The sequence below is a fragment of the Ptychodera flava genome, chromosome 10 (genome assembly GCF_041260155.1).
Source record: "Ptychodera flava strain L36383 chromosome 10, AS_Pfla_20210202, whole genome shotgun sequence".
In the NCBI taxonomy this organism is placed as follows: Eukaryota; Metazoa; Hemichordata; class Enteropneusta; family Ptychoderidae; genus Ptychodera; species Ptychodera flava.
The window spans coordinates 41,423,157-41,449,468 of record NC_091937.1 but is presented as its reverse complement, the minus strand read 5'-3'; the positions used below and the strand labels follow the sequence as shown (position 1 = coordinate 41,449,468).

Below are 26,312 nucleotides of genomic sequence, written 5' to 3'. Positions count from 1 at the left end.
AAAGAAAACGTTTTCTCAAATCAGTGTACACAGGACACACCAAACAGAAGTGAAACTCATTTTCAATCTGATTCATATCACATAATTGGCATAGCCTGTCTTCCCTTGGTATGTTCTCGAATCGACCACTTTCAATGCAAAGATTATGGTTTGAAACTCTAAGTTTACAAAGTGCTCTTCTAAATCTATCAATATTCACAACACTTAAATATTTCTCGAAAACAAGGTTATTTTTATACAATCGATAAGTATCCAACTTGGAGACAGTATCAAGATTTATTTCCATTGCTGGGAACCAATATCGATCAGAGTTTCTTTGTTTGAATTCAGAAAGAAAAGTAACCTCATTGCCTACGGTTTGCAATACCCAAACAATACCAAAACCAAAGCTGAATAAAAGGTCTTTAAACATTTTTAGCCCAGCAACAGTACCCCTTTTCTGCCATATCAAATTGATAATTATAACATTGTTTAAGATATGTATCATTGTCACTACGTAATGTCATTTTATGGCAAATGTATAATCTAACTCAATTTCAAGAGTTGTGTTCGATTCCTCGGAATGAATAAGCAATTAAGGTACCGGTAGAACGCACCTCGGTAAAGACATTCGGACTCTCAAACTTTTACAATTCTCTTCTGATATACTACATGTGGGGGTTCATTTTAAAGCTCTTGGTGAAAAAAACTTTTCACCGGCTTAGTTTTTCGAAATTTGACAATTTCATTTTTCTCCAGAGAGATAACACAGGGATGGAGGCTATTTTGAATGTCACACATCCGTAAATCTTGAGTTATTTTTTTCTCTATCAAAATTTGCCCCCGAATTTATTCTTCATTTGGAACACAATGATTTAAAGATTTCTTGAGGAAAGTGAGAGTAAAAGTTTAAGTCTTTCACTTTAAGTCTTTCACTTTCGAGGTGCATACTACCTTAAGCGGACACGCAGGGTCTAACATTAAACTATAAGCCAATCCAAAGCTCTATGTCCAGTAATTCCGAATTCGAACTTCTTGTATGTTTTGCACCAAGTGGTATTACCAAATGTTTTATTAACTAGCGCCGACTAAAAGTAGAACCATATATTAGGAAACGATGGTTATTAAAATATTTATATAAATGTTTAGAAGTCTTGTCAGTATTTTTGTATTTTTTGTTAATAATTTTCTTTCCTTTAATTTAACCTGTTTCGTATACGCTAAGACAGAGAATGTCTCACAGAATCCAGTTTCTGACGTCAGAGATATTAAAATCAAGATTTCTAAATATAACATCATTTCTTTATTCTAAGAAAGGCTATGTGTGTGAGACAGAAATCTGTATAAAATTGATATCGGCGACTGTGGTCCCGAACTTTTTTCATCCCGTAAACATGCTGAAATATCCAGTATTCTAGTATTAGGTTCGTTCCAGTTCGATTGGGTATTGCTGAATATGTGAAGCTCTAGTTAGAATTATTTTTTTATTGATACACGGAACAAAAATATTTATAATCTTGCACACATAGAGGCATACGTTGAAACGCATTTCTCGTGTTTCATTTGATGACAGTAATTCAGCCATGAATCATGCTGCACTGTATGTGTGCAGCTACTGATGATTATATTAATAATGATGATGGCAGTGATAATGACAGTGATGATAATGACGGTAATGATGATGACAATGATGATGGTAGTGATGATGATGATGTCGATGATGCTGCTGCTGCTGCTGCTGCTGCTGCTGCTGATGATGATGTCGATGATGACGACGACGACAAAATCTAAAACTTCAAGTTATGAAAAGTGTATACCGGGAGGAATTTTATAAAGGAAGGAAATATCTACCGCATTCTAATTCTTCACACCGTGAAAATAAACTTTCTACAGTCTCTGTCAATGAATGAATTTAACCTTTCGGCTCGAATATATTTGGATGTCGATAATTTGCTCCAGTCGGTATCTCATGGTAAGAGAAACAATTCAAAATAAAAGCTAACTCTGTTTGGCAGAACGAAACTGGCTTAGGGAATCTACTACTTCTATTAACATGGCTATCAAAAACGAAAGAATCCGTTTAGTATTTCGAGGCAAACTCTGCTCTGTGTTTGTCATTGAGCTCCACATGATACTCTGCAGTCGATAAGGAGTCATTCAGTTCCTCTGAAATGAATTGGTTCGACAACGATTCAAAGTGGCGCATCGAGGACAAAATATGTCACTTTGGATTTTAGAAGCTTTGAGTTTCTCTTTTTTCTTTTATTAGTGAAGGCACTAACTATCTCGATACATGAAGCATGATGAAAGTTATTTGATCAGCTATAGGCCAGTAATGTCCCAGTACATGTGCCATAAGGTCGACCACAAAGGTCTTAACACGTGACGATATACAAACTTGAAACGAGTGCGCTGACACTTTCACCTGTTGACAAAAGGTAATCCATGTCAATTCCAAGGCACCCGATATATTCCACACAGTGTTTGGATGGTGACACCAATGAACAAAGCCAACATTTTGATGGAATTCTTCAGGTTGCTACCAAAACATAAATCGATATTTTTACAGGGATTAAAAGATAAAACTTACTACTTATTAGCCTTCAATAAAATAATTTACTTCAGCACCTTAGCCAGCAACGAGAAGATATGAATCAGGTACAGTAAGGAGTAGTTTATATACGCTGAAGACTGCATTTCGTACACGTTAAGGTAGAACGCGACTCTCAAATTTCTTCTGATCTACCATTTGTTGGGCTTATTTTAAAGCTCTTGGAGAATAAAAAAATTTCATATTTTTTCCGAAAATTCAATATTTAATTTTCTCCATAGAGTTAACACAGAGATGGCGGCCATTTTGAATTTCAAATATCGCAAAATGTTTGGCAATATGTTTCGCTAGTTCCAAACTTTGCACGGTGACATCCAAGTTTCATTGTTATTTGGTGAGAGAATGTTTTAAAGTTTCATTTAGGAAAGTTTGAGCAAAATTTGTCTTTCACTCTCGAACGAGCCAATTGACTGAATTATGATTCGATGTAAATACCATCCCACTTTCTTATTTTACTTTCAACAACGCCCGAGTTTTATGAAACGCATAGGCCTACGACATGAACCATCGAACTAACCTTTTCTTCGCACCGAACACGTCAAGTTTTTCGAATAATATACGATCAACCGTTTCGAACACAGGTTGTCAATCTATCAAAACCGTACCAATTCACACCCATTTATTCATATTTCAAATCAATTGAGCCAGTCAGGTGGATCAGACAAGTGTAAGGAGAACATCAAGGTAGGCAAAAAAGATTGAAATATATCCAAGATGCGGTTGTTGCTGCAGAAAATCACCAACCGGATCAAATTTACATGTAATACCTTGAAAGCATTCAAACTGATACTGGCCAATGATGGCCTTCAAGTGTCCTACCATAAGATGCACCGATACACTGCGGTATGTATGACTGCTAAGAAGTTACACTCAAGGAATGCGAGGAGAATGACAAATTTCCGGGTTGAAAGGGTGTTTTGAGTAGGTGGAAAAGCAATTTCAAAAGATAACAAAGGTTCAACACCACACAAATACGTACAGTACTGCTGTAAAGTTTGTTCCAGAGTCTGAACTTTATATATATTAGCTTTATACTTCATAAAATAAAGATATCCCAAATTTTAAAGGTAGGAGCACTCTAGCAGGGACGTCATATGTTCACGTAGTAGATTTGACCATTAATCTAATAATTACAAACTATTTTATTACATATATTACCAGAGAACTTTGTAATGTGTTTCGAGAAAAAGAAATTTATGAATTTTTACGAACAAGAATGACTCTACTGAAAGGTGTTTTCTCCTCAAGCGTGGATGCAATCAATATAACGATACCAGTGAACCGTTTGGCCGTATAGAGGTACAAAGCTGATATCACCACCTGATTCGAAGCAAACATGGAAACTTGGCACACTGTATTTTGTGGTTATGGAACTAAAACGTACTTAAAACACACACGGATGAAATAAATAATAAACTCTAATAAGCTGCTATTGTGATTTGATAACTCTCTCTCTCTCTCTCTCTCTCTCTCTCTCTCTCTCTCTGCTTTTTCTCAATTCTAACAAAAAAATCCTTTATTTCCTGCTCAAACTCGTACTCTCGCTCTCGCTCTCTCTCTCCATAAGCCTAAATCAGTTTCCCCCACCACAGTCGTTTCATACATTACTTTGGAGAAAGATTTGTGTACGGTGGGCATTTATTATACTTTATTTCAAGAGGCTAGTCTGAGTTACAAAAATATTGTAATTTACATCAGAGCCCTCACACAGGGCATTATTATAATGTAAGAGAATAAATATAATCACTGGAAATGAGTACTTATCGATACAATCCAGAAACAAATTTTCAAATAAAGCGTATGACAAGGGAAAAACTAATTAATCTAGAAAAGAACCTTCATTCATATATTTGTCGTAAAGAAAATTATACAACTTAGCTTTAAACTGTGGCAAACTCTCAATGTTTCTAATAGAAAGAGGAATATCATTCCAAATGGTAGTTCAACAACAAATGGTTTTAGTTTGCTGTAAATAAAAAGATTATTTACATTTTTCTGACATGAGTAAATTGTCCATTCAAAGATAGTGTAAGCTTTTTCTTCATTGAACTTCACAGAAAGTTCAAGTTATTTAGTTAACTTAGTTAGTTGCACGATAAATAAATACCTTTAACCAGTACTTGTCTTAAACATCTTCATCAAGCGAGGGGAAGGATGTATTTTACCGTAGAACCACATGACATCACAGATATTTTGTATCCATAAAGTGTTTTTTTCAGATATTCTTGATACTGAGGACCACATAACCGACATAGTGAGTGTTATATGCAAAAGTGAGATTTGTAATTTTTAAAGCGTTTGACTTGAAGCTTTTAATCGTACATAGAGTACTCTTTACAAATTTTCAACACACTATTTATACACCAGTACGCTAGTAAATTGTTCCCGTAATTTGGATTTTTTAATGATCTTCTTTTCATCTTCAGTTTTCCAAAGGAGCAACAATTATGAGACTGTTTCATCTGTTTCCTCAATTCATCTTTTGTGATAGTGACCAAAGCCTCATGTGGTTTTCCATGTTCAAGAGAAGATAACCATTAAAACCCCAACAACATATCCCTTATTAGGTAGTATGCGCCTTGAAAGTAAATGACTAAAACTATCGCTCAATTTTCCCTCAAGGATTATTTCAACCATTCACTTTCAAAATCAAGAATAAAAATCTGGGGTCACCGTACAAATTTTGGTGCTATAGAAACAAACTACCCAAGATTTACCGATATTTGACATCTATAATGGCAACCATACTTAACTCTATAGAGAAAAATAAAAGTTTTGATTTTCAAAAACTAAGACGGTGAAAGTTTTTCTTACTCAAAGGGCTTCAAAATGAACCCTCCACAAGTGGTAGATCAGGGAAGAATTGAAAAAGATTGAGAGTCCAAATATCTAGCGCATGCCATTTTAATGAAAACAGCTCAAGGTACTTTTGGCTTTGAACCACATTCTCCACATTACTAAGTTTGGAAACAGTAGATTTCATGGGAAATTCAAAGTATTTGTTTGTCCAAGTTGAGGAAATCATGTTTATGAAACTCGGATTGGCAAAATAAAGGGATATTGTAGTTGGTTCGTTAGTTAGCAATTTACATTAAATATGTACGCCATGTAGAGTACATGCAGGGTCAATTTAGTATTTCTCGATCGGATCTATTTCGGTTTAAGGTAGAAGGCGCCGCATGGACAGCTATTTGGACTCAAATTTTCAGAAAACGTTTCTGACCTACAACTTACGGAGGCTCATTTTAAAGTTCTTGGAGTAATAAAACTTTTAACCATCTTAGTTTTTCCCTACAGAGTAAACACATTGATTGCAGTCATTTCGAATTTCAAATCTTGAGAAATCCCGGGTAATTTGTTTCTCTGGTACTAAACCTTACACGGTGGCCCTTGATTTTTATTCTTGATCTGGTTGAATGGTTTGAAAGTTTCTTTGAGGAAAGTTTGAGTAAAAGTTTGTGAATACTACCTTTAACTCGATACCGATGGATTCAAATCGCTGGGCAATGTGTAATAAATGATGTGTGTGTGTGTGTGTGTGTGTGTGTGTGTGTGTGTGTGTGTGTGTGTGTCTGTGCCTATGTTAAAAATGTGTGCGTGATCATGTCATAACTACTTGTGTAAAGACAAATAAATTGATTGTGTTTTGAAGTGGTGCATCTATACTCCGAATGTTGTAAAAAAATCGGACATTTACAGGATTTATACACAAGATACTGCCGAATGTTCCCGAGTACCCGAGTATGGATTTTGACGATCGTCGCTACAAAGGCCCCTTTCTAATTTCAAAATTCCACTCTGTAATCTTGTTCAAAATCGAACAAAGTCAGCCAAACTAAACAGAAAAAAACCTCAAAAAGAGCTTGACTAGATTCACGTTTATCCATGTGTGTTTTTACGCAGTAGTGGTGAACAGAGAGAGAGAGAGAGAGAGAGAGAGAGTCCACGTGACGTTCATTCGTGTTTTCCCTGGGTTTAGTCCTAAAACTGCTGCCAACATGCGTGCATACATATAACATCGCCGGGAACCTTAAAATGTGAGGAAGTTCATGTGTTTACACCGCTTCGGTATAGCTTTAATAACTCGAAAGAGATGACGCATTTTCCAGGTCTTTACGGGACTTAGGGATTGCCATATTTTTGTCAACATCACGCACAAAACAAAGATGTGAAAGAGCAATCGCATCGAGAGGCAGAGCGTTTGTTCTGTGGATCGAAGTTTACTCTCAATGCACACGTTACTATATACGCACTACCTGCCTCCCCCTTGTATGGTGTCCAATCTATGTACAAATTACTACTTTCTTTATACTATTCTGAATTCAATTTTACATGTGAACTTTGGAAATCTCATGCTACATATTCTCATAGAGGTCGCTCTAACATGAAAATTCTGCTGGTCCCCTGCCCAATTTCTACCGCTGGCTGCGCTGCTTACGAAAATAGGGTCAGAGTCTTGTCCCAAGACAAGAAATGTGACCTTTTAATCTAGCAATTCTCTAACGGTTCATAAACTCAGAACCCCCGTAAAGTATACATTTTCTGAAAGCCTACATATATGGGAACATTTTGGTAACCACAGTGTCACCATTATTTACATAACTATCACGTGACAAGATAATTTGCATAACCTTTCAAAAGTCGGTTTTCCCTATGTTTTGTCTCAATACTTCAAAATATCTGACTCAAACTTGCTGGAATGCAAGCTGTCACTATGCTCTTTCAAAGTCGACGTCTGTCTCAGATTTTTATATCTTGCTTAGTTTTTTTGGAGCACAATTTTAAAGAAATCAACTATTGTAAAATTCACTGCTCTGGAAGTTTTTCTGGCATAAAAACTGTTTAAGAAGGTTTAAAAAAATTCTGAGACACACTTTTGAAGACCTGTAGGATAGCTTGCACTCACACGAATTTCAGCCACATATCTCAAAGCATTGAAACAAAACATAGGGAAAACCGATTTTTGAAAGGTTATGCAAATTACCTGTCACGTGATAGTTATGTAAACAATGGTGACACTATGGTAACCAAAATGTTCCCCTATATCTAGGCTTTCCGAAAATATACAATTTACAGGGGTTCTGAGCTTATTAAACACTAGAGAATTGTTAGTTTAAAATGGTCAATTTCTTGTCTTGTAACCTTAAACTTGGTTCAAATCTGTGATTTATGAACATGTGAGTGGGGTAAATGCTGTGATTTGTATTCTTTTTTTTAAAAATGAAACCTGTGAGTGGGGTGAACGCCATGACAGGGGTGAATTCCATGCGTGTGGTGAAGGGTCTATGGGTAAAGGCTATACAGGGGAGTTTCACCGGGAAATATTATAGGGACATAAGCTGTATGGAAGACCGGTCACGACATGCGACATGCGAGTTTTTAAAACTGCGATCTGCGGTAAGGGTTAGGGTTAGGGTAGGGGTTAGGGTCAGGGTTAGGTTTTCTCTGGTAAAAGGCCTTACTTCGCTCCAAACCCTGGAGATTAGGCCAAGGGAGGGAAAAATTGTAACGGCATAACTTAGGGTTAGTTAGCGTTAGGGGTTAGGGTTAGGGTTAGGTCGCAGATCACAGTTTAAAGACGCAGGTCGTATGTCGCAGGTCGTGACCGGTCTTCCCTACATATCGGAGTCCTAACGTGGCCGCTATTTCTCCCAGGGTGTATCCATTGTAGGAGTATGCAGAAATAAGCTCGTCTCTACCTCTGTAATCCATCGTTAGGAGGAGAACGAAATGACATGTATGCAAACGCCATATTAGTTTTGCAACTCGCATGTCGCAGTTTAAGAACTCCCAGGTCGCAGTTAAAAAAAACTCGCATGTCGCATGTCGTGACCGGTCTTCCATAGTAACTTGTGGCCAACTTTTCAGTATTCTACTTCTGTATATCAACTATCGTGTCTAACCCTAATCCGAATGCCATGCTGAAATTTCCAGTATTCTTGTTGTCAACACAGCTTTGATGTGTGAAATGATCAGTTATCAAGTTGTTTACAAATGAATTCTAGTCAAGACTTGAATACAGTTCTCAAAAATAACAATGGGGATTATACTCATATAAGTTGTGTTGATACGCTAGATACTTGGCATTACATTCCAGGTTAGGGATTCGATGCAGAAAGTGTAGGGAAACCACAAAACAAAAGTTCTGAAAAAATAGCCAAAAGTTATAGCTTTTACAGCTTTAATCCGACAGACACTAACTCACTGCTGCGCAGACCCAACGGTAACCCGTTCGATCGCTAGATAGGAAAACCTGACCTGAGCTGCCAAATTTCAAAAGGCTTGTATGAAAAAGAAGAGACACAAGAAAAACTGCTGCAAATTATCTTATTTAAAAAAAAATTCACCGAGCATGTGTCAACTCTTGATAAAGAAAATTATACGCAATATTGACGAACTTATTGACTGAAGCCCGTCGCCTTTTCGTTTTAGTCGTAAGTAGGATTTTGTAGCACGCTGTGATCAACCATACGCTTTCAAAGACATGTAGTCTGTTTCATTAGGTGCAAGGGGAATGGACACCTGAACAGTAGAAAACCACAGAAAATTCAGAGTGAAAACGAATTTCTGTTGTTTTCTGCTTTAATTGTTCATTCACTACTTGCATCTGATGAAGGAGACTTCACGCCTTTGAAAGCTTATGCTCCAGTTACATTTAGTTGATCGTAGCGCGCTACCAAAGCCTAGATTTCATTATTGATCAAGAAAATTAATAAAGTTTGGTTATTTGTTGTTTACAACAATGAAATACGTGCATTCATCGTAGTTTTACATTCCGTATTCGAATGGAGTTTCACAGGAACATTACGTATGAATAATCATCAAGATACAATCTTCCTAGAATATCAAATTTCGAGTTAATGCGTTCTCTAGCGACTGAAATTATATACTTCAATTTCTTACCTATCGTAACATATTTAACAACTGTGCAGAAACTGTATGTTTGTATATATATATATATATATATATATATATATATATGTATGTATGTATGTATGTATGTATGTATGTAAGCATATATCACCAATTATTAATTTTAAGTAGAAAGTAATAAGATATAAACACAATAAGTTACAAACATAGGTGTATAGTAACATAACCTTATTATTCTTTTTACACATACTGGCGTCTTACCTAGTAGTTTCGGTATCAGAAGACGCGGAGTCCAATAACTTTGACGCGAAGTCCAATAATTAAGTTTATTAGGTGATATTGAACGCTAGCAAGATAATATATTTTACATTTTTCTCAAAATAATGTACATCTGAACATTAAGTACTTCACGCAGTGAATGATGGTCCATCGAAAACCTGTCAGTTTGAAATGCTGCCTCTGAACTACAAATTCTACCACATGCACTGCGCTGCATTAGTAAGGCAGCCCGAAGGGATATACCTGCAAGGTTTCGTCTTCTTAGGTTTTGTTTTCTCGGTGAAGATAATTTATCAAACCAAAAAAATATTGTTACTGGCACTCCGTTATCATTGGGCAATTTGAGTTAATTAGCATAATCAAAATGGCCTGCTAAGTATACAGAGAGAGGATTCTAATAGTCTATTATATTTGTGATTTCGCTTTCATTGTTTTCAATGATTTTTGAGGCGAGGCGAACATGGATGGGTTACGTAACCGCTTCACGCCTTAAACAATACCCGTTGCCACTCTATCTATCTTTCTCTATGCTCTTGAGTAGTATAGTGAACAATTACATGCGTTTCGAAGATTGGCATATGATTACTATCTATTCGTTACATAAGAGAATTCCTTTGATTGACGCTTGTGTCATCAGGTGTTGAATGCGTATATATTGGTGTAATGTCTTTTGTCTGAGTCTCGGTCGAAACTCCACGATGTCCACACAAGTATATTTTATGTATATATTCTCTTAATCCTGCAATGCAGTGTTATAGGTCTTGATATATGCAAAAGCATACAAGGGACACCGTTGCCCAGGTTCAGTCTACGGCGAGAGCTACTACAAAGTGTATATACACCTGTACACTGTGTAGTAACTCCACAGGGGGAAGAAATAAGTCCCCTGGGGTGGGGAGGGAGGGTTTTTTGTGCAACGGTTTACCTTATTGATTTTATTAATTTTGACTGTGATATTTCAAATAAAGAGTTCAACTCCACACCGTCTGACTGCTTTATATATTACCGACAAGTCCTTATCTCCTCTCCAACATGTGCATACACCACTATAATTGCTCCGAAAACATTGCAAACTTGCTAATCCGCTGTCCGTATCAGCGGATTAATTGTTTAAGTCAACACCACAGCCGTCACTCACGTAGTAAATGGTGGAGGTTCTTTTGGAATACCGGTAGGTGAGAACTTCATTCGGTATGGATAGTCGCTGATGTATTAGCGGGGAGGCCGGGCAAACGAGACGGTCACGGTCGATGACGGTGTGCTACGTTTACGATAGACACTAGATGTACGGTGACGATGGTGGCATCGAATAATATGGATAGTGTATAATATATGTAATACTGGCATACACGTGGCCCTGCGTACGATGCTGTGTGTTCCGCTACAGCTAAATAGCCCCGCTCACCACAGCCCTGCAAAGACCCGTACGTAGAGTTGGTGACTTCAAATCCATTTTGGACTTGACGTAAAAAGCCAAATTACTGCCGAAATTCAGCGTTCTTGGGCCCAAGTCGTATCCCTGCCTACCTCAGCTACTCGATCGCTTCCAAAAATGCCAGTCTTTTATTCTTTTTTCGTAATAACCGTCGGTGTCGGCAACTCTCTCGCTAGCCCTGCGTACGTACGCAGTGTACGCTGTGTGTTAGGAACGCACACAGGGAATGCACAGCGTACACTGCGTACGTACGCAGGGCTAGCGAGAGAGTTGCCGACATCGACGGTTATTTACGAAAAAAGAATAAAAGACTGGCATTTTTGGAAGCGATCGAGTAGCTGAGGTAGGCAGGGATACGACTTGGGCCCAAGAACGCTGAATTTCGGCAGTAATTTGGCTTTTTACGTCAAGTCCAAAAATGGATTTGAAGTCACCAACTCTACGTACGGGTCTTTGCAGGGCTGTGGTGAGCGGGGCTATTTAGCTGTAGCGGAACACACTGCATCGTACGCAGGGCTAGCACTACACGATGACATCAATCTATATTGAGCTCCCTGCAGCGGTGTTCGTTCGGTTGATGCTGTCCGAGCCTTGCTACAAGCACAGTCGTTTGGTGGGCTATTCAGCTCTGGGACTATTCGCCCATAGACGAGTGTACAGAAGCGAGAAACACCTCAAGTTGAGGTGTTTCTCGCTTCTGTACACTCGTCTATGGGTTGAATAGTCCCAGAGCTGAATAGCCCACCAACGACTGTGCTACAAGGAGAAAAAAATTCTCCTTGTCTGTGACTGAAGAAGCTACCACCTCGATTGACAAGAAGGTTTGTCACGTGTGTAGATGCAGAGGCAGCGGGACTACGACTACGGGATCGATAGATCATGGATAGATCGAGCCGAAAAGCGATCTGTTTAGCAGACTACCCAGCTAAGGAGCGCCTGTGATTGAGAGCTCTATCTATGTCAGAGGGCAGATGTCATTGACATCGCCCTGCGTACGTCTGTGTGTTCCTGGCGTTGTACGGCCTCCCAAGGTCGTATAACGCCGGGAACACACAGACCTGCACGCACGGCTACCATTGGCAGTGAATATTATTATCCATTGAATTGAGACCAGCGCTTCAGTGGCGCTTCGATATTGCGCTACAGCGAGCAACGCAATCGCTATGGCGTTAGTTTCGGTTGTTTTCCGTAATGTTTCGATTCCGTCGCGTATGGTATATTTCTCACGATGCTACTCCACCAGTTCAAGAGACAGTACCAAATTCAAGTACACTCCTCGGGTTGACATTCCACCCCAAACTACAGCATTGTTAGCTGGGCGGAGATGGCTACCAGGAGCTCTTCGACCGGGGAGCAAGTTTCCTGATTACATAGCGAGTCCAGGAGACAACTTTCCAGCGTTGTACAGCGTGAAGCTTTCGGCGACAAGCTCGACATCAATCAGTGATTTCGCGAAGGATGCCCGCGAAATCATTGAACGCGAGTTACACATCCATGGTGCTCTCCTCTTCCGAGGACTGCCCTTGCAAAGTGGTGATGACTTTTCGAAGTTCATGCAAGGAATGGGTTACACCTTGACAGGGTATGAAGGTGGATTTGCTGTAAGGAATGAAGTCTTTCAAGATGTACTGACAGCCAGTGATGACTCGCCTGAATATACCATCGAGCCTCACAGCGAAATGTCGTATTTGGAACATTACCCAGCAAAGGTAAGACCAGACAAAATATGGTGTGCAGGAGTAACGAATTGTAGTTGGGTTTACTTTTTAATATTGAAGGGGGGGGGGGGGGGGTTCCATGTGCTACAGTGAAGGCTACCTGGCATAGCTATGGTTGTTATGTGAAGTGGAGAACTTGAATCCATCGTATCGGTCACGCAACGTAACAAACAAGGATTTTATTTAGTCTTTGTTTTTACACCCGTGCCATTGCTCATTTGTTTGTTAATATGTTAATTTTTGTTGATATATTAATGCATGCTCATTTTCCTACTATTTTTGCGTTTTTAAAATAAAGTGAGTGCCATAATGGATAAAACTTCCTCGAAGATTAATTTTTTAGTGGTAAGAAGTGCAAATATTGAGATCATATGTTTCTTATTGATACCCGTACAGCTATAATTATTTGAAAGTGTCTTAAGGCGGTTATCAATGCACTGTTGTGACATAATCAAATTGATATACACCGTACATAGTCCGTCCGCAATCTTTTTATACCTGGCGATATTGAGTAAGGTGTCCACTGTCGGTGCAAACTCGGTGAGTAATACGATGTCACCGTAGCTATTCATATTTTGTGTTTTGTCTTCGTATGGTGTGGATGAGTCGAGTAAATGCATAGAGCTTTGCTCGATACCCCAGTTTGACTACGACGCGACTAGCTGTGGGTCCATAGCTGTGGTGTTTTCAGACGGGATTTCTGCCTTTTACGGGGCTGGTTTTTGACTTTTACGATTTTAACCCCGCCACCACAAACCAGCCCGTAAAGGCAGAAATCCGTCTGAAAACACCACAGCTATGGACCCACAGCTACTATGGTACATATGTTGACCTAAAGTATGTTCCTGAGGTCAGGGACATATCCCTGACCTCAGAGGCGTATTTGAGGTCTTTACAAACGTCCACGGTGGTAGTTTACAACACACTAGCTTCTACAGTCGTCTTCTATTGTTGTGAATGTGTTGTTATGAATACCCGTCGCTCGCTAGTATTTAATTACGCCTCCTCAATGATACCCGTAAATTTAGAATTTGACATGTTAGTGGAAGATGTGCAGCTTATGGAAATGAGGTCAAAGGTTACGTTTTAAAGGGGCGATAAATTATTTTTGGGGTAAGAGTTAGAAAATGGTGGCTTGGAAACTTTGGGGAAATGATTGAAGAGAAGGGTCCCAATTTTCACTATCTGCTCTCCACGCCCTCTTATTTAGATAATTAGGATGAACAGATCACTTTTAAACGACTCAGAACAAACTGAAATGACATAGAAATTCAGTAAAAATGTGTTTCGATGCCGCCCAACTTACAAACTGAAGGTAAACCTTGAGCCACAGGACTGCAGCAAATTATTAATGAACACGAACGCCGTAGATGAATAGGAGAAGTCGACCACTTGTGAGCTCGACCGCTGAGTCTGAGTTTTCGGCAAGTTTCGGGGTTTGGCAAGTCAGAGCAGTAGGTACGTACATTTAATCCTAACAACACGAAGACGATGGCCACACAGTACAACATGCATATATCGTGGTTTACTTTCGATGAAAGCAACTGTAAACATACGAACAACGCCCTTTTACCTCTCGATAGCATGCCGGCGATCCGCAGAAACTTGCAGTTTCTGAATGGTACCTATACCACAGTCGCCTGTTTTTCTGAAATTCCGCTCTGCGTCAACGCACACGTATGTAGATATGCCTCAGGCATATACATACACACGTTTATGGAGCGCTTAGGCGCCTATACAATAAAGATGAGAGAAAGTTGGGAACAAACATACCAAAACTGGCATATGGGCCTATGACATGCCCTATACAACCAAACGTAAAATCACTCTTTGGGTATTGAAATTAGTCTACGTCACTGTCTTGCATTGCGTATCGCCCCCTTGTCCAGATGAAACGCAAGTAAAAGTTACGGGTGGGCGTGTACCCCTAGCCCAACTTGTTCGACTTTTTTCGGCTTTTCGAAGTTGAGCCGACGACTTATCTTAATACGGGCAAACAGTCTTTCACACCTTCGCAATCTCATGTCCGTAAGTGTGTGAGGCAAGGGCTTCCTTTGCTCAGAACGTACACCCAGCGCGCAGCGCACGAGAGAACATCGTGAGCTTTAGTGCCTAAATGTTTTAGTTTGCTATACTACAGTGACATGGTCTTTTCAGGAGATTACCAACGGTCACATGCGGCGTACGGCCGATCGCCTCGCCGATCGAGTAAATTAAAATGACTGAAATTAAAATGACTTGTCAGGCTATCTGATTAGGTGTACTATGCTTTCGTGCCAAATATGGGAAATTTCATCGGGAAACATTTGCGCGCCAGGACGCTTCCCGTCTCTACACAATTTTGAATATGGTGAAGACGGCGATTCAAAATGGCGAGCCGACAATGCGGCGACAAGCTTTCTTTGTTTTTCTTCGGCAAAACATGTACAAAATAGGCCTAACGCATCACTTTTTGCAGGATTCGTTTGCTCCGAAAATGCACTGGAACATGAGTCGATTGCATCATTTGTCTCGTGCTCCAAGGAAATGATAGTTCTGTCAAAGGTCAACGTCCAACACAGATACACTCAGAGTGATAGTTTTCGGATAGGGTACTGAATTTCGCCCAACCAAAGCCGTTTCATAAATAACGAGCACTACGAATTCTTATTACCATACCTTTTGTGTTTATCGTCAAAGTATTAACACGACGGAAGTGGAATATAGGGATTAGCAAAATTTTTGATCGGACTGCAACGATTGCAGTAATCGGACGTCGTATTTGGAAAGCAAGTAGGGGCTAAATGTTGATAATTTGAAACTTCAAAACCCCATTTTCATTTTCGATGTGTTCAAAAAACTGAATGTGAATATTTCGTGATAATTAGTTACCTTTAATAGACGACATAACCATATTTCGACGTGTTTGGCGCTTACCTACCGGACATATGGGCTGTCTCCAATTGCTTTCGGCACCTTTTATCGTATGGTCTGGCTAACTTCGCCAAATTTGTATACCCGAAATAGCTTCTACTAAACATACTATCCAAAACGGGACAGCAGTGTCACTTCACTTAATATGAGGTCACACAACTTGTTAAACGCTATCATTACGGAGCGAAGTGAGTCCGACGAACAGCATGTGATTAAATGTCCGAAAACTGAGGTCGTCCGAAAACTGCACACTGAGTGTACTGTACTGCAGCTACAACTTGCAATTCATTGAATCGAAATACTAAGGCGCAGGATTGCTCCACTTTTTAGCTACTATTGACTATAGTCTATAGAAGCTATTGGGATGGGTATCCGTCCGGCGTCCGTCGTCAGTCTGTATGTATGTATGTATGTATGTATGTATGTATGTATGTATGTATGTATGTCCGTTTGTGAGGCGTCCGTCCACTCAAATATCTTGAGAACCGCAGTACTTACTGATTTGATATTTCTTGTGTAGATTAAAAATATGATTTTGAGAAACTGTTTTTTTCAATTTTTTGATATTGTTGAAAATAGGCAAATTAATGCCAAAAAAGGCGTTTTTGGTAAAGAATCTTCTTCTTCATAACCGCTGGTCAGACAGCTTCGTTATTTGGTATACAGGTCCCTAGGGATAACCCAACTTAGATTTGTTAGAATTGTGATGAAATATGCAAATGTGTATTTTTAAGGAATTTTTTTGTCATTTTTGGTCAAAATTTGACTTACATTGTATGTAATTCTTGTACTGTATAAACCCTATCAATTCACCCAGAAAGAAATAATTAATATGATTTTAAATAATCGAATTAATTAGGAAATCATCAAAGCCAAAATAATTTTAGTGTAGCATTATCAGAAAGTTCAACTTTTTTTGACAGTTCATAGTGAAATGCTTACCATCTTGGAGGATTAAAACATGTAAAGGCAACTTTCCTGAATCCCAACTTTGACATATTCTGAACCGTCATTTATTGTGCCCTGTATGTTATCTAATAGTTTGTCATGATAGGGTGGTCAAATAAATAGAGATAGAGAAAGTTCTAATTTCCATTTATGGTTGACTTGGTAAGGATAAAATAAAATTACTTTTTGAGGAAAAAAATAGAGTGGTCAATTAAAAGAGTGGTCAAAGTGATAGGGTTTTTATGGTAAAGCTGGGCTGTAAGATTCCTCATGTGCTATTTATAGCAATTATGCAATCTGTGTAAACAGTGCAATGAAAGTGTTACATGATTCCTTATAATGCTTTTGATGACCTTGAACTTCTTAAGTTTCAAACATTTGTCTCTTCAGTGTGCTTTCTCTGATTACGTACAGTCTCAACTTATTCAACAGAACTTACTTACAATGTCAATTTGAAAGTTAAAATGTGCTTGGTTAATAGGATGAAAATACTTATAAAGATAAGCAGCTTAAGATTCTTTATAACCCGACAGATATGCTGTCTTTTCATGACGTAAATCTTGATTTAAGCAAGTCTTGTTTACTTTAATTAGAATGTAATTAACTCTCGTTTGTTAGCTACTATAGACTAATATAGTCTATAGAAGCTATTGGGATGGGTATCCGTCCAGCATCCACCGTCAGTCTGTATGTATGTCTGTGTGTATGTATGTATGTATGTATGTCCGTTTGTGAGGCGTCCGTCCACTCAAATATCTTGAGAACTGCAGTATTTACTGATTTGATATTTGTTGTGTGGATAAAATATATGATTTTGAGAAACTATTTTTATTAGCTCATATTTGGTTTTGTATATAAATACCAAAAAGAGCTTATATGATGAGCTTATATGATGGCGTCTGTATGTCTGTATATTTGTGGGTATGTATGTGCGGATGTATTCCGTCACACCATGGTCACACTAACTAAGGCTCCCATACCGCCAGAGCTACCATCTCAGTATTTGGTGTACAGGTAGATGCAGGGGTTGAGATGTGAATTTGTTCAAATGAACACATCAGTGTCAAAAATGTGCAAATGAGGTTCAGTGTCAAAAATGTGCAAATGAGGTAAGAAAAAGTGAAATCCTGCAAATGTGCAGGAGTGATGGCATGCCAGCAAGAAGCAGGCCAACTCCACTGATCTTGAGTCATTTCCTGTCATTGTTTATGAACTGTTACATATTAACAGACCTGCTGAAACCATAGACAGTAGAGGGGGGAAGACTGTCTATACTCAAACTAAGAGGGGCTTGTTTCTGCTATGCATGTTGCTAAAGTTGACCTCCAGTACCTAAAGTTTCAGACCTTAATTACTTTTGTCATTCTTGTTTTTCTGGTTTAAATATTTCTTGTTGTTTTTCTGGTTGTACTGTGCAGAAATCATTGTCATAACATCAACGTAGAATTCTCCTCCACTGAACAGATAGAAGCAACATTTATTGTTGATCATTGGTAACCCATACTGGTATATACCAATTCTGATCAAATTTCAGCGACACCGTATAATTGCGGTATTTTTAATTTTGTGATATTGTTGAAAATATGCAAAATAGCGCCATAAAAGGCGTTTTTGATAAAAATCTTCTTCAACCACTGGTCAGACAGCTTTGTTACTTGGTGTACAGGTTTCTAGGGATAACCCAACTTAGATTTGTTAAAATTGTGATGAAATATGCAAATCTGTATATTTATAGATTTTTCCCCCCATTTTTGGTCAGGCCATCCTGAAATGAGCTATCAAAGATATCCACCTTCTTTATCAATACATGTGTCACAAAAAGTTATCTACATAACACAGCAGAGCTCTGTCGACTGTTGAGTCGCTTGTTTTTTCAAAACCACTGGTCAGACAGCTTTAATATTTGGTTTACAAGTCCCTAGGATGACCTTAGTGAGATAATTTCATACAATCAGGAAATACTTAATTTTGTATCCATGTCTATAGTAGCTTCAGGGACTTTGGCCCTATGTTTATGAAATAAATTCAACCTTGAAATTTCAAGCCGAGACTGATACTGTCTTATTTCATACAAAGAAATGAAACGTAGCCTCATCGTACTTTAAAATCTGTCCCGAGCATTCCATTGCTTTCAATGCACTTGCGCTTTGTCCTTCAGAGTCAGAATCTGACTCTGATTTGGAACCACACGTGTTGGATGCCTGGGGTTGCCTATGCGCCTTCACGCTACTTCCCCTCGAAATCACTTTCTGAATTCTGGTCAACCATAGCCGCTCGAGGGTCCTCGCTGGAAGCAACTGCAGCTGGACCGCCGGTGTGGCTTCCTTGCCAGTGTTTACTGGGCGTCTGTGAGCACTGTTTATATAGCTGACTTTGTTTGTAGTCTAATTTATGCAAGGACCGCTAAATACACTTTCGTGACAATAGCCTGGGACAAATGACGTCAATTTTACCTGTTGGTCAATATGCAAATACCGCTGCCTGGCTCGGGTGCGAAGAGAACCCCTGATCACCAGGCATGAAAAAGGAGTCAAATTTCGCCCTTCGCGCACATCTTTCCGAACGGACACAATATGCAATCCATAGACAGGTCCCCTAGCTGAGTTTTTGGAGGGAAAAAATAAAAACTTTGGAAATAATGTCATTTGCCCTTTTTTAAAGAATTTTATATTCACAAGATTACGCAATCATATGCTACCCCTATTGTAACAAGTCGCCGACAACTCCTGGCCGAAGTTTACTGGCCGAGATGCCGATGCGGGCACTGGCCAAGCTCACAAATGGCCGACATCTCTGAAATCGAATGATTTAACCATTATTATAATATAATATAGAGCTCAGTCCTTGGTGTCGCGCCAGAGGTTAAAAATATAAATTTTATTTCCGAAGGTCAGTGCACAGTCGACGCTTACATGGTCAATGATAGCATTTATTCACCACAGGGAAGAATATAGATATGAACTGAAAATGCTCACGTGTTTCAGGATGTGTTGCAATTGTCTGTGAATTTAAACTTTTGCCACATGTTTTCAACTTCATTGAAAGTGTTATGATTAATATCATGAACAATATTCAGCACAGATTAATTCTAAAGTTATTAAGTATATAAATATGTAATCAGCTGAAATAAAAGTAATTAATTTCTTTGACTGCTGTCATTGTATCACCATTTTATAAAGCAAGTGTAATTACCGTTTGCCAAGTCCTTCAAGCTATTATGCCAAACTATGAAAGGTCATTAGATATACGAATTATAAATTAGCTGACATGAAAATGGAAAATATCTTCCTCTTATACAACATAATTGTTTCATCGATATTCATAGCAAGTTTCATATACCTTTTTAAGAGTCCTTCCAGTCTTATATCCCTAAGCTACTTAAGCCAATTCCTAATTTGCATATTTATGAAATTTCCTAATTATTGTATATATCTGAGTTGACTTGATCAAAATTGACGAAACTTGCTCTATACATTGAAGGAACTATGATGACAAGAAGTCGGTTTAGATTTTTTGGAACATCAAATTACTAACTTGCATATTCAACGAACTTTCTTTAGTAGAAGTATATATCTGAATTGGCTTTATCAAAGTTGACAAAATATGCTATGTACATCAAAGATGCTACGATATAACATTATTAAAGTCATTAATTTTAGCATTTTTATTTCGCTACTTACTAGTTTGCATAAACGTATTTAACTTCCTAATTAGGGAAGTATATTAGGATTGACCAATTTGCATATTTAATAACTTTACCAAATAGGGATATAAGACCGGAAGGACTCTCAAAGCAGTTGATGAAACTTGCTATGTATATTGATGAGACAATTATAATGTATAAGTGAAAGACATTTTGCATATTTATGTCAGCTAATTTATAATTTGTATATCTAATGAGCTTTCAGTTTGGCATTTATAGCTTGAAGGACTTGACCAAAGGCAATTACACATGCTATATAAAGTGGTGATGCAATGACAGCAGTCAAAGAAATTCAGTATTTTTAGTTCAACTGATTACATATTTATATACTCAGTGACCTTTGGAATTACTCTGTGGTAAATATTGTTCATGATGTTGATCATAACACTTTCAAGTAAGTAGCAAACACATGGCAAAAATTTGAATTCATATACAACTACAATATATACTGAAACAAGTGAGCATTTTCAGCTCATATCTGGTTTTATCAGCATCCTTCCTAATCGGTCACTATAGAGGTTTAGTGTTACAGAAATGATAGTGTGTCTACAATCGTTGTTTCTTCAATGCCAATTTTTCTTCAAAGTGTTGGTTATACATACCTCAAATGAGAATCGGCCATCAGCGATGCTAATGAACGTTGTCTAATGCGTAAAGAGGGTGCAAAATTCGTTGTAACCTTAGTGGGCTGCCAACATCAGAAAACGGTAGCCCGGGAAAAGAACTGGTAGCCCGTGTGACTACCGCTGATTTCGAGCCCTGCAGTGTTACATAATTCTCTGTATGTAGGTCTGTTCCTCACGTATGGAAAACTATTGGGATTAGGTTTTACCTTTTTCAACCCAGAAAAACACCGTGTGCCTTCCTATATACTCATCTGACACAATAAGTATTGCCACAGTCGAGATAGAGGGATTGTGCTGTGGCAATCAGACACTGCCAGGCAGCTAATTTATGGCCGATAAGGTGAGTTTATACCATGGCTTCGTGAATAAGTAATGTAGGGTGGAGGGGGCTTGAAAACTTTTAAGGTATCACCGGGGACAGGTAAACTTATCGGATAATATTTTGGTCAATTCACAAACGGATACGGTATATTTCCAGGTGCTTTATTGGAGTTTGATCTTAAAGGCTCTGGCCGCCATCTAAGAATCTGCCATGTATTCTTACTGCAGTTTAAGGCAAATGTAAAATAATGTCATAGGCGGAAGGGGCTGGAGAGAAAATACCGGCGGCGATTTTTCGAAGGTGGTTCGTCTTTTTTTCGCTCAATCATATTTGAAGGGTCATGAAATTTCACGCATGCCTTTGAGGCAGGGTACAATGTCTTGGAGCGCAACTATAAGAAGGCAAGATGTGACAAATACGGTCCAAGTGTCGGCTTTAGGGTCAAACATGTGAAAACAATTCCCGTTGTAATTATAAATATAGCGCTCGTAGCAATGAACAGTGAGGCCCCTATGAATCTCAGACTCACGAGTGCCACTAATACAATAAGTGTACAGCAATTATGTCAGGTCAACAACTTTAACGGAAAATAGACCCAAGTTCGATTAGCCGGCAATAACCTTACAGTTATCTTCCTAATTTCCGGAGCAGCCAACGAACAATGCACTTTTAAAGGGGTCCTTATTATGATAAGATATACTGTGCATGGCAAGGAATGTGAACTGACTAATTTTACGTCCAGAGTGTAATTAATTAGGTGTTCATAATTTGCCCTGCAACTGAAAATTTTTCGACTCACCCTCCCGCACGCAAACTTCATTTTTACCCTCTCCCCGCATATTTTGCCTCTATCTCCCCATTGTGAATTTTTGAAACTCCCTTGCTCTGTGGCGAAAAAACATCGATCTTTCCTGCCCTCGGAACCATTTCCCCATGGAATTTTATCATTCCCCTGCAGACATTAAGCTCTCTTGCCTTGTGATGGAAACAACCTGTCGATTTCCCCCATATTTAATGTTATAAATAGGCTCAATTTTCATTTCGGCAAAATATTGTCTCACGGACCTTCGAGGTTCCAGGCAGGGTCCCTGTGGTAATGTTGCGGTTAGTTTATTGTAATGTTGACTGCCGTTTGACAAAACATGGAAACTGTACGCTGAGCAAAAGTGATAACGTGGCTCGCATGCACAATTACAGAATATTTTAACCGTTATTAAAAAAGAATCGCTGAGGACAGTTATTAAAATAACACTGGAAATACGGCATTTATTCCTACTGAAGTTGTAATCTAAGATAACTCTCTGTTTAAAAAGTTCAATATCATATGTGATCATTCTCTCTTTCGATGACAGATTTTCTTCTTTTGTGACGTACCTCCTCTTCCCGACCATGGAGGCGAGAGTGTCATCGCAGACGGTAGAAAGATCTTACCAAAACTGGATCCAGGGCTCGTAGACAAATTGAGAAGAGTTGGGGTAAGGTACTGTAGACATCATCCCACAGCGAAGCCCGGTGCATATCTTCCCTGGCAACAGGTAAGTCTAACAATATTTTCAACCAACTTCGTAAGGCTAAATCAGAGCCATGAATTTGTTTGCAACCACGTCGATAGACCACTTCTAGAATCTCAAAGCGCATCTCGTTCCTGTATCATCGGTGCTGTGAAATTCTACCAAGTCTATAGACTGACCTTCAGTCGCTTTGCTTTTCTCGGGTGCATGTACTGGCTGGCTAAGTGGGCCTAAGTGTTCAGCCGACGATGCTCACAATAGTCTATCACTTAATGTGACAGTCTGCTGAAAATTTATTCCTTCAGTGTATTCTATTTTGATGTTTATATGCCCACAGACTTGTAGCAAGTCTACCAAGTCCCGAACAGTGGAGAATAAACAAGCCGTAAATTACGACCGACGTCACACTCGACGACTTTCGAATGCCACCCCCCGTTTTGTATTCGATAACTTTCGTACGCGAATTTAATAACATTCAATATCAAATGTTTGTCAATCTCGCCCCTTTTAGTCCATATTACAACACGGCAAAGTTCTCCTACGACGCTAGTTAGTGAACATCAGCCGACAATGAGAACTCGGTGATCAAATAAAATAATCACATCATACCCATCCTAAATCCAATAACACTAGGTCAACATTCGTAATACATAGTCAATTGTTGTAAACATAGACACAAAACAGCACAGAACAGACAGCAAAGCGCCTATACACACAACACAGTCAAAATCGCGAAAGAAAGATATATGGACCTCTTGCAAAGACCAAGAAGTGATGTCACTTGCTTCGAAAATAGTAAGCGCATGCTGCTCCACAGAGAGACCAAATTCATGAGATGGCTGGTCGATTTACTTTAAGCGGAGTCACGACAGTTAGAGGTCATCAAATAATTGACAATTTCTGGCAAACACGTCGTAAGCTTCAATCGGTCTCTCTCCCTTGAAGGCGCCAACGAGCTCTGCTCGTTCGATAATATTATTGAAGGGTTCATGCCAGTAAAAATAGTTCAAAGCTGTTTCAGAATTCGAGGTAGAGAAGATTTCGAGGAGAGGTGAACAGCACCAGACCTGTCAATTGAATCAATATGACACAAACATCTGATTACAATGCGCAAGTCATTGTGCACAGCCAGTGTTTATGGAAGTAAAGAGGATCCCTTATTGACATTATCGGTTTCACGGCAAAAATAAAGACTATATGATAAACAAGTAACTTTAAAGTAATTGAAAAATCAAGTTCATTATTTATTCAATAACTAGGGGTATAGACAGTATAGATCGACTGGTGTTGCTTGAAGAAACTATTTTGCCAGGTTGCTGAATCCAGCAAATATGTGCACGTGTCAACGTGGATCTGGCGTATAGTTTTGTTCATATTGGTCACAACTATACTCCATTTCAGTTGTGAGAACATTGGTGTACATAATATACCGCTTTATAGGTGTTCAGGGCTGCATATACATCTCTGTTGGTGCCGATAAACTGTTTCAGGGTCTCAAAGTTTTTCCTCGGACACTTGTACCATTATATGGGGCTTTTCAATTCGCCTCTGAAATCCTTTCAAATACTTTACTCACAATTAAAAACACCGAAATCTTTTTTTTTGAGTAATCATGCCTTCGAGAACTATGTGTCGTGCCATGTGATAGTATCATTGCCTGATCTTGTTTCTAATCCAGGTATTTTTTACTGAAGACAAGGCAGATGTTGACAAGTACATGAATGAGCATGGAAGGGCTTATCGTTGGGAGCCAGATGGCGCCCTCACCTACTGGTACAATCTTCCGGCTTTTATTACTCATCCGAAAACAGGTGACATATAAAGTTATTTGTACGCTTGCCAAGAGACTCAGAGAATACTTTTTATTTTAAAAGCTCTGACAATGCTGCTATCCAGTCGTTTTATTGACTTGTGATCATGATTGTCGAAATTAACAGAAATGTGCCGCCACTATCACAATGTACTCCACAAGTTGTTCCGGTTTGCCACAGGAAGACATAAGGCTTATCTCGATGGAGAAGTGTTTTGCATGGGAAAGACAATTTCTATTTTTTTCACAGATAGCCACCATCTGAAGACACGTCCGTGTCGAAAAAATTACACAGCTAAATTACGGACTACATAGAATTTATCAATGTCTAATGATCACGTCGTGATATGCTGTTTTGGGAACTCTCGGGAAGGTTCCATTGATGTGTACGCACTCTCTAGAATGATCTGTATCAAACCTTGATATGTCTATACATATCATGAACTTCCTTAGACTTCCATGTTTTCAAAGAATCTTTTCTTGCTGTCCGAAATTTACTCAGTTTTCGAACATAATTATTGCAGGGCAAGAGGTCTGGTTTAATCAACTGAGTGGTCATCATGCAAGTTATTTAAAGGATCATCCGCTTTGGGTTGATGTGAACATACCTGACGAAAGGTATCCGATCCACACGTATTATGGCGATGGAAGTGACGCAGAGGAAGAGGTGTTGCAGCACATTCGCGAAGTATTGTGGAAAGTATCGGTTGGATTTCAGATGCAAAGAGGCGACGTCATAGCACTTGATAACGTGCTTGCACTTCATGCGCGTTTGGGATTTAAAGGAAATAGAAGGTTATTGGTCAGCCTTTCCCTGGACTAGAAAGTAGACAAATTTATAAACGTTGTAAAGTTAAAGCATTCGCCAATTTTGATTTTCTCGGAGAGCACTGCAATGATTGGATTGGAAAACATTTCTCAGGAAGGAAAATAGCTTCACTTTTTAGGTGCATCAATGAAATCGGAAAATATCTTGTCATTTTTACTTTTGTAAAATATGTCATCTTATCAATGCATCGTGCAATAATTGTGCATGCTGCTTTCTCATACTGACTTCTCATAGCTAAAAAAGTGAACGACCCGGCCTTTGTTATTCTTTTAATATAACTATTGCAGTATAATCATGATTATGCGTTGCGAAACAAACGTTCAATTTGCAAACATCCAGATGTCTTTGATATGTATCTCTGATATACTAACTATACTGTTTGTTTAACTGATTAATGGGGTTATTTTTATTGCCATATGTGCTTATTTTCAATTCTTTTCAAATTTAATATTTATAAGCGTTTTAAGTTATATTAACCAATCCCATTTGACCAGTTGGTCACACTAGTTTGGTAAATAAACCATTATTATTATTGTACTTGGGCCTCAGCCCAAGTACATTTGTTTTCATTCCGTGGGAAAAAACTCTGTAAGGTATAACCATTCCTGGCTGAGACCAGGGAGGGCAAAATGTCTTGGCTTCATCTTTCTTGGCATAATAAATGGCGTAATGATGTTAACTGAATGGAAGTGCTGCTCTCAGCCAGTCTTGAATAAGTGAGATGTGAATATTAATGCTTCTCTATCTGAGTTTTT

General features: G+C 38.7%; 1 protein-coding gene across 1 annotated transcript; it reads left to right on the top strand.

The window, feature by feature from the left end:
• The first annotated feature begins 12,211 nt into the window (after nt 1–12,211).
• LOC139142820 (dapdiamide synthesis protein DdaC-like) lies at nt 12,212–25,929 on the top strand. The gene is made up of 4 exons (XM_070712984.1): nt 12,212–12,886; nt 22,760–22,942; nt 24,597–24,729; nt 25,253–25,929. Exons 1-4 carry the CDS (start codon nt 12,341–12,343, stop codon nt 25,549–25,551), a joined length of 1,161 nt encoding a protein of 386 aa, XP_070569085.1. The 5' UTR covers nt 12,212–12,340; the 3' UTR covers nt 25,552–25,929.
• Nucleotides 25,930–26,312: the final 383 nt, after the last annotated feature.

What these genes read in the sequence shown, in the direction of transcription:
- LOC139142820 (XM_070712984.1), top strand. Translation starts at nt 12,341, where the DNA reads ATGGCGTTAGTTTCGGTTGTTTTCCGTAATGTTTCGATTCCGTCGCGT. An exon ending in TGGAACATTACCCAGCAAAG is followed by an intron (nt 12,887 to 22,759) that starts GTAAGACCAGAC and finishes TTTCGATGACAG; the next exon opens with ATTTTCTTCTTTTGTGACGT. An exon ending in TATTACTCATCCGAAAACAG is followed by an intron (nt 24,730 to 25,252) that starts GTGACATATAAA and finishes TAATTATTGCAG; the next exon opens with GGCAAGAGGTCTGGTTTAAT.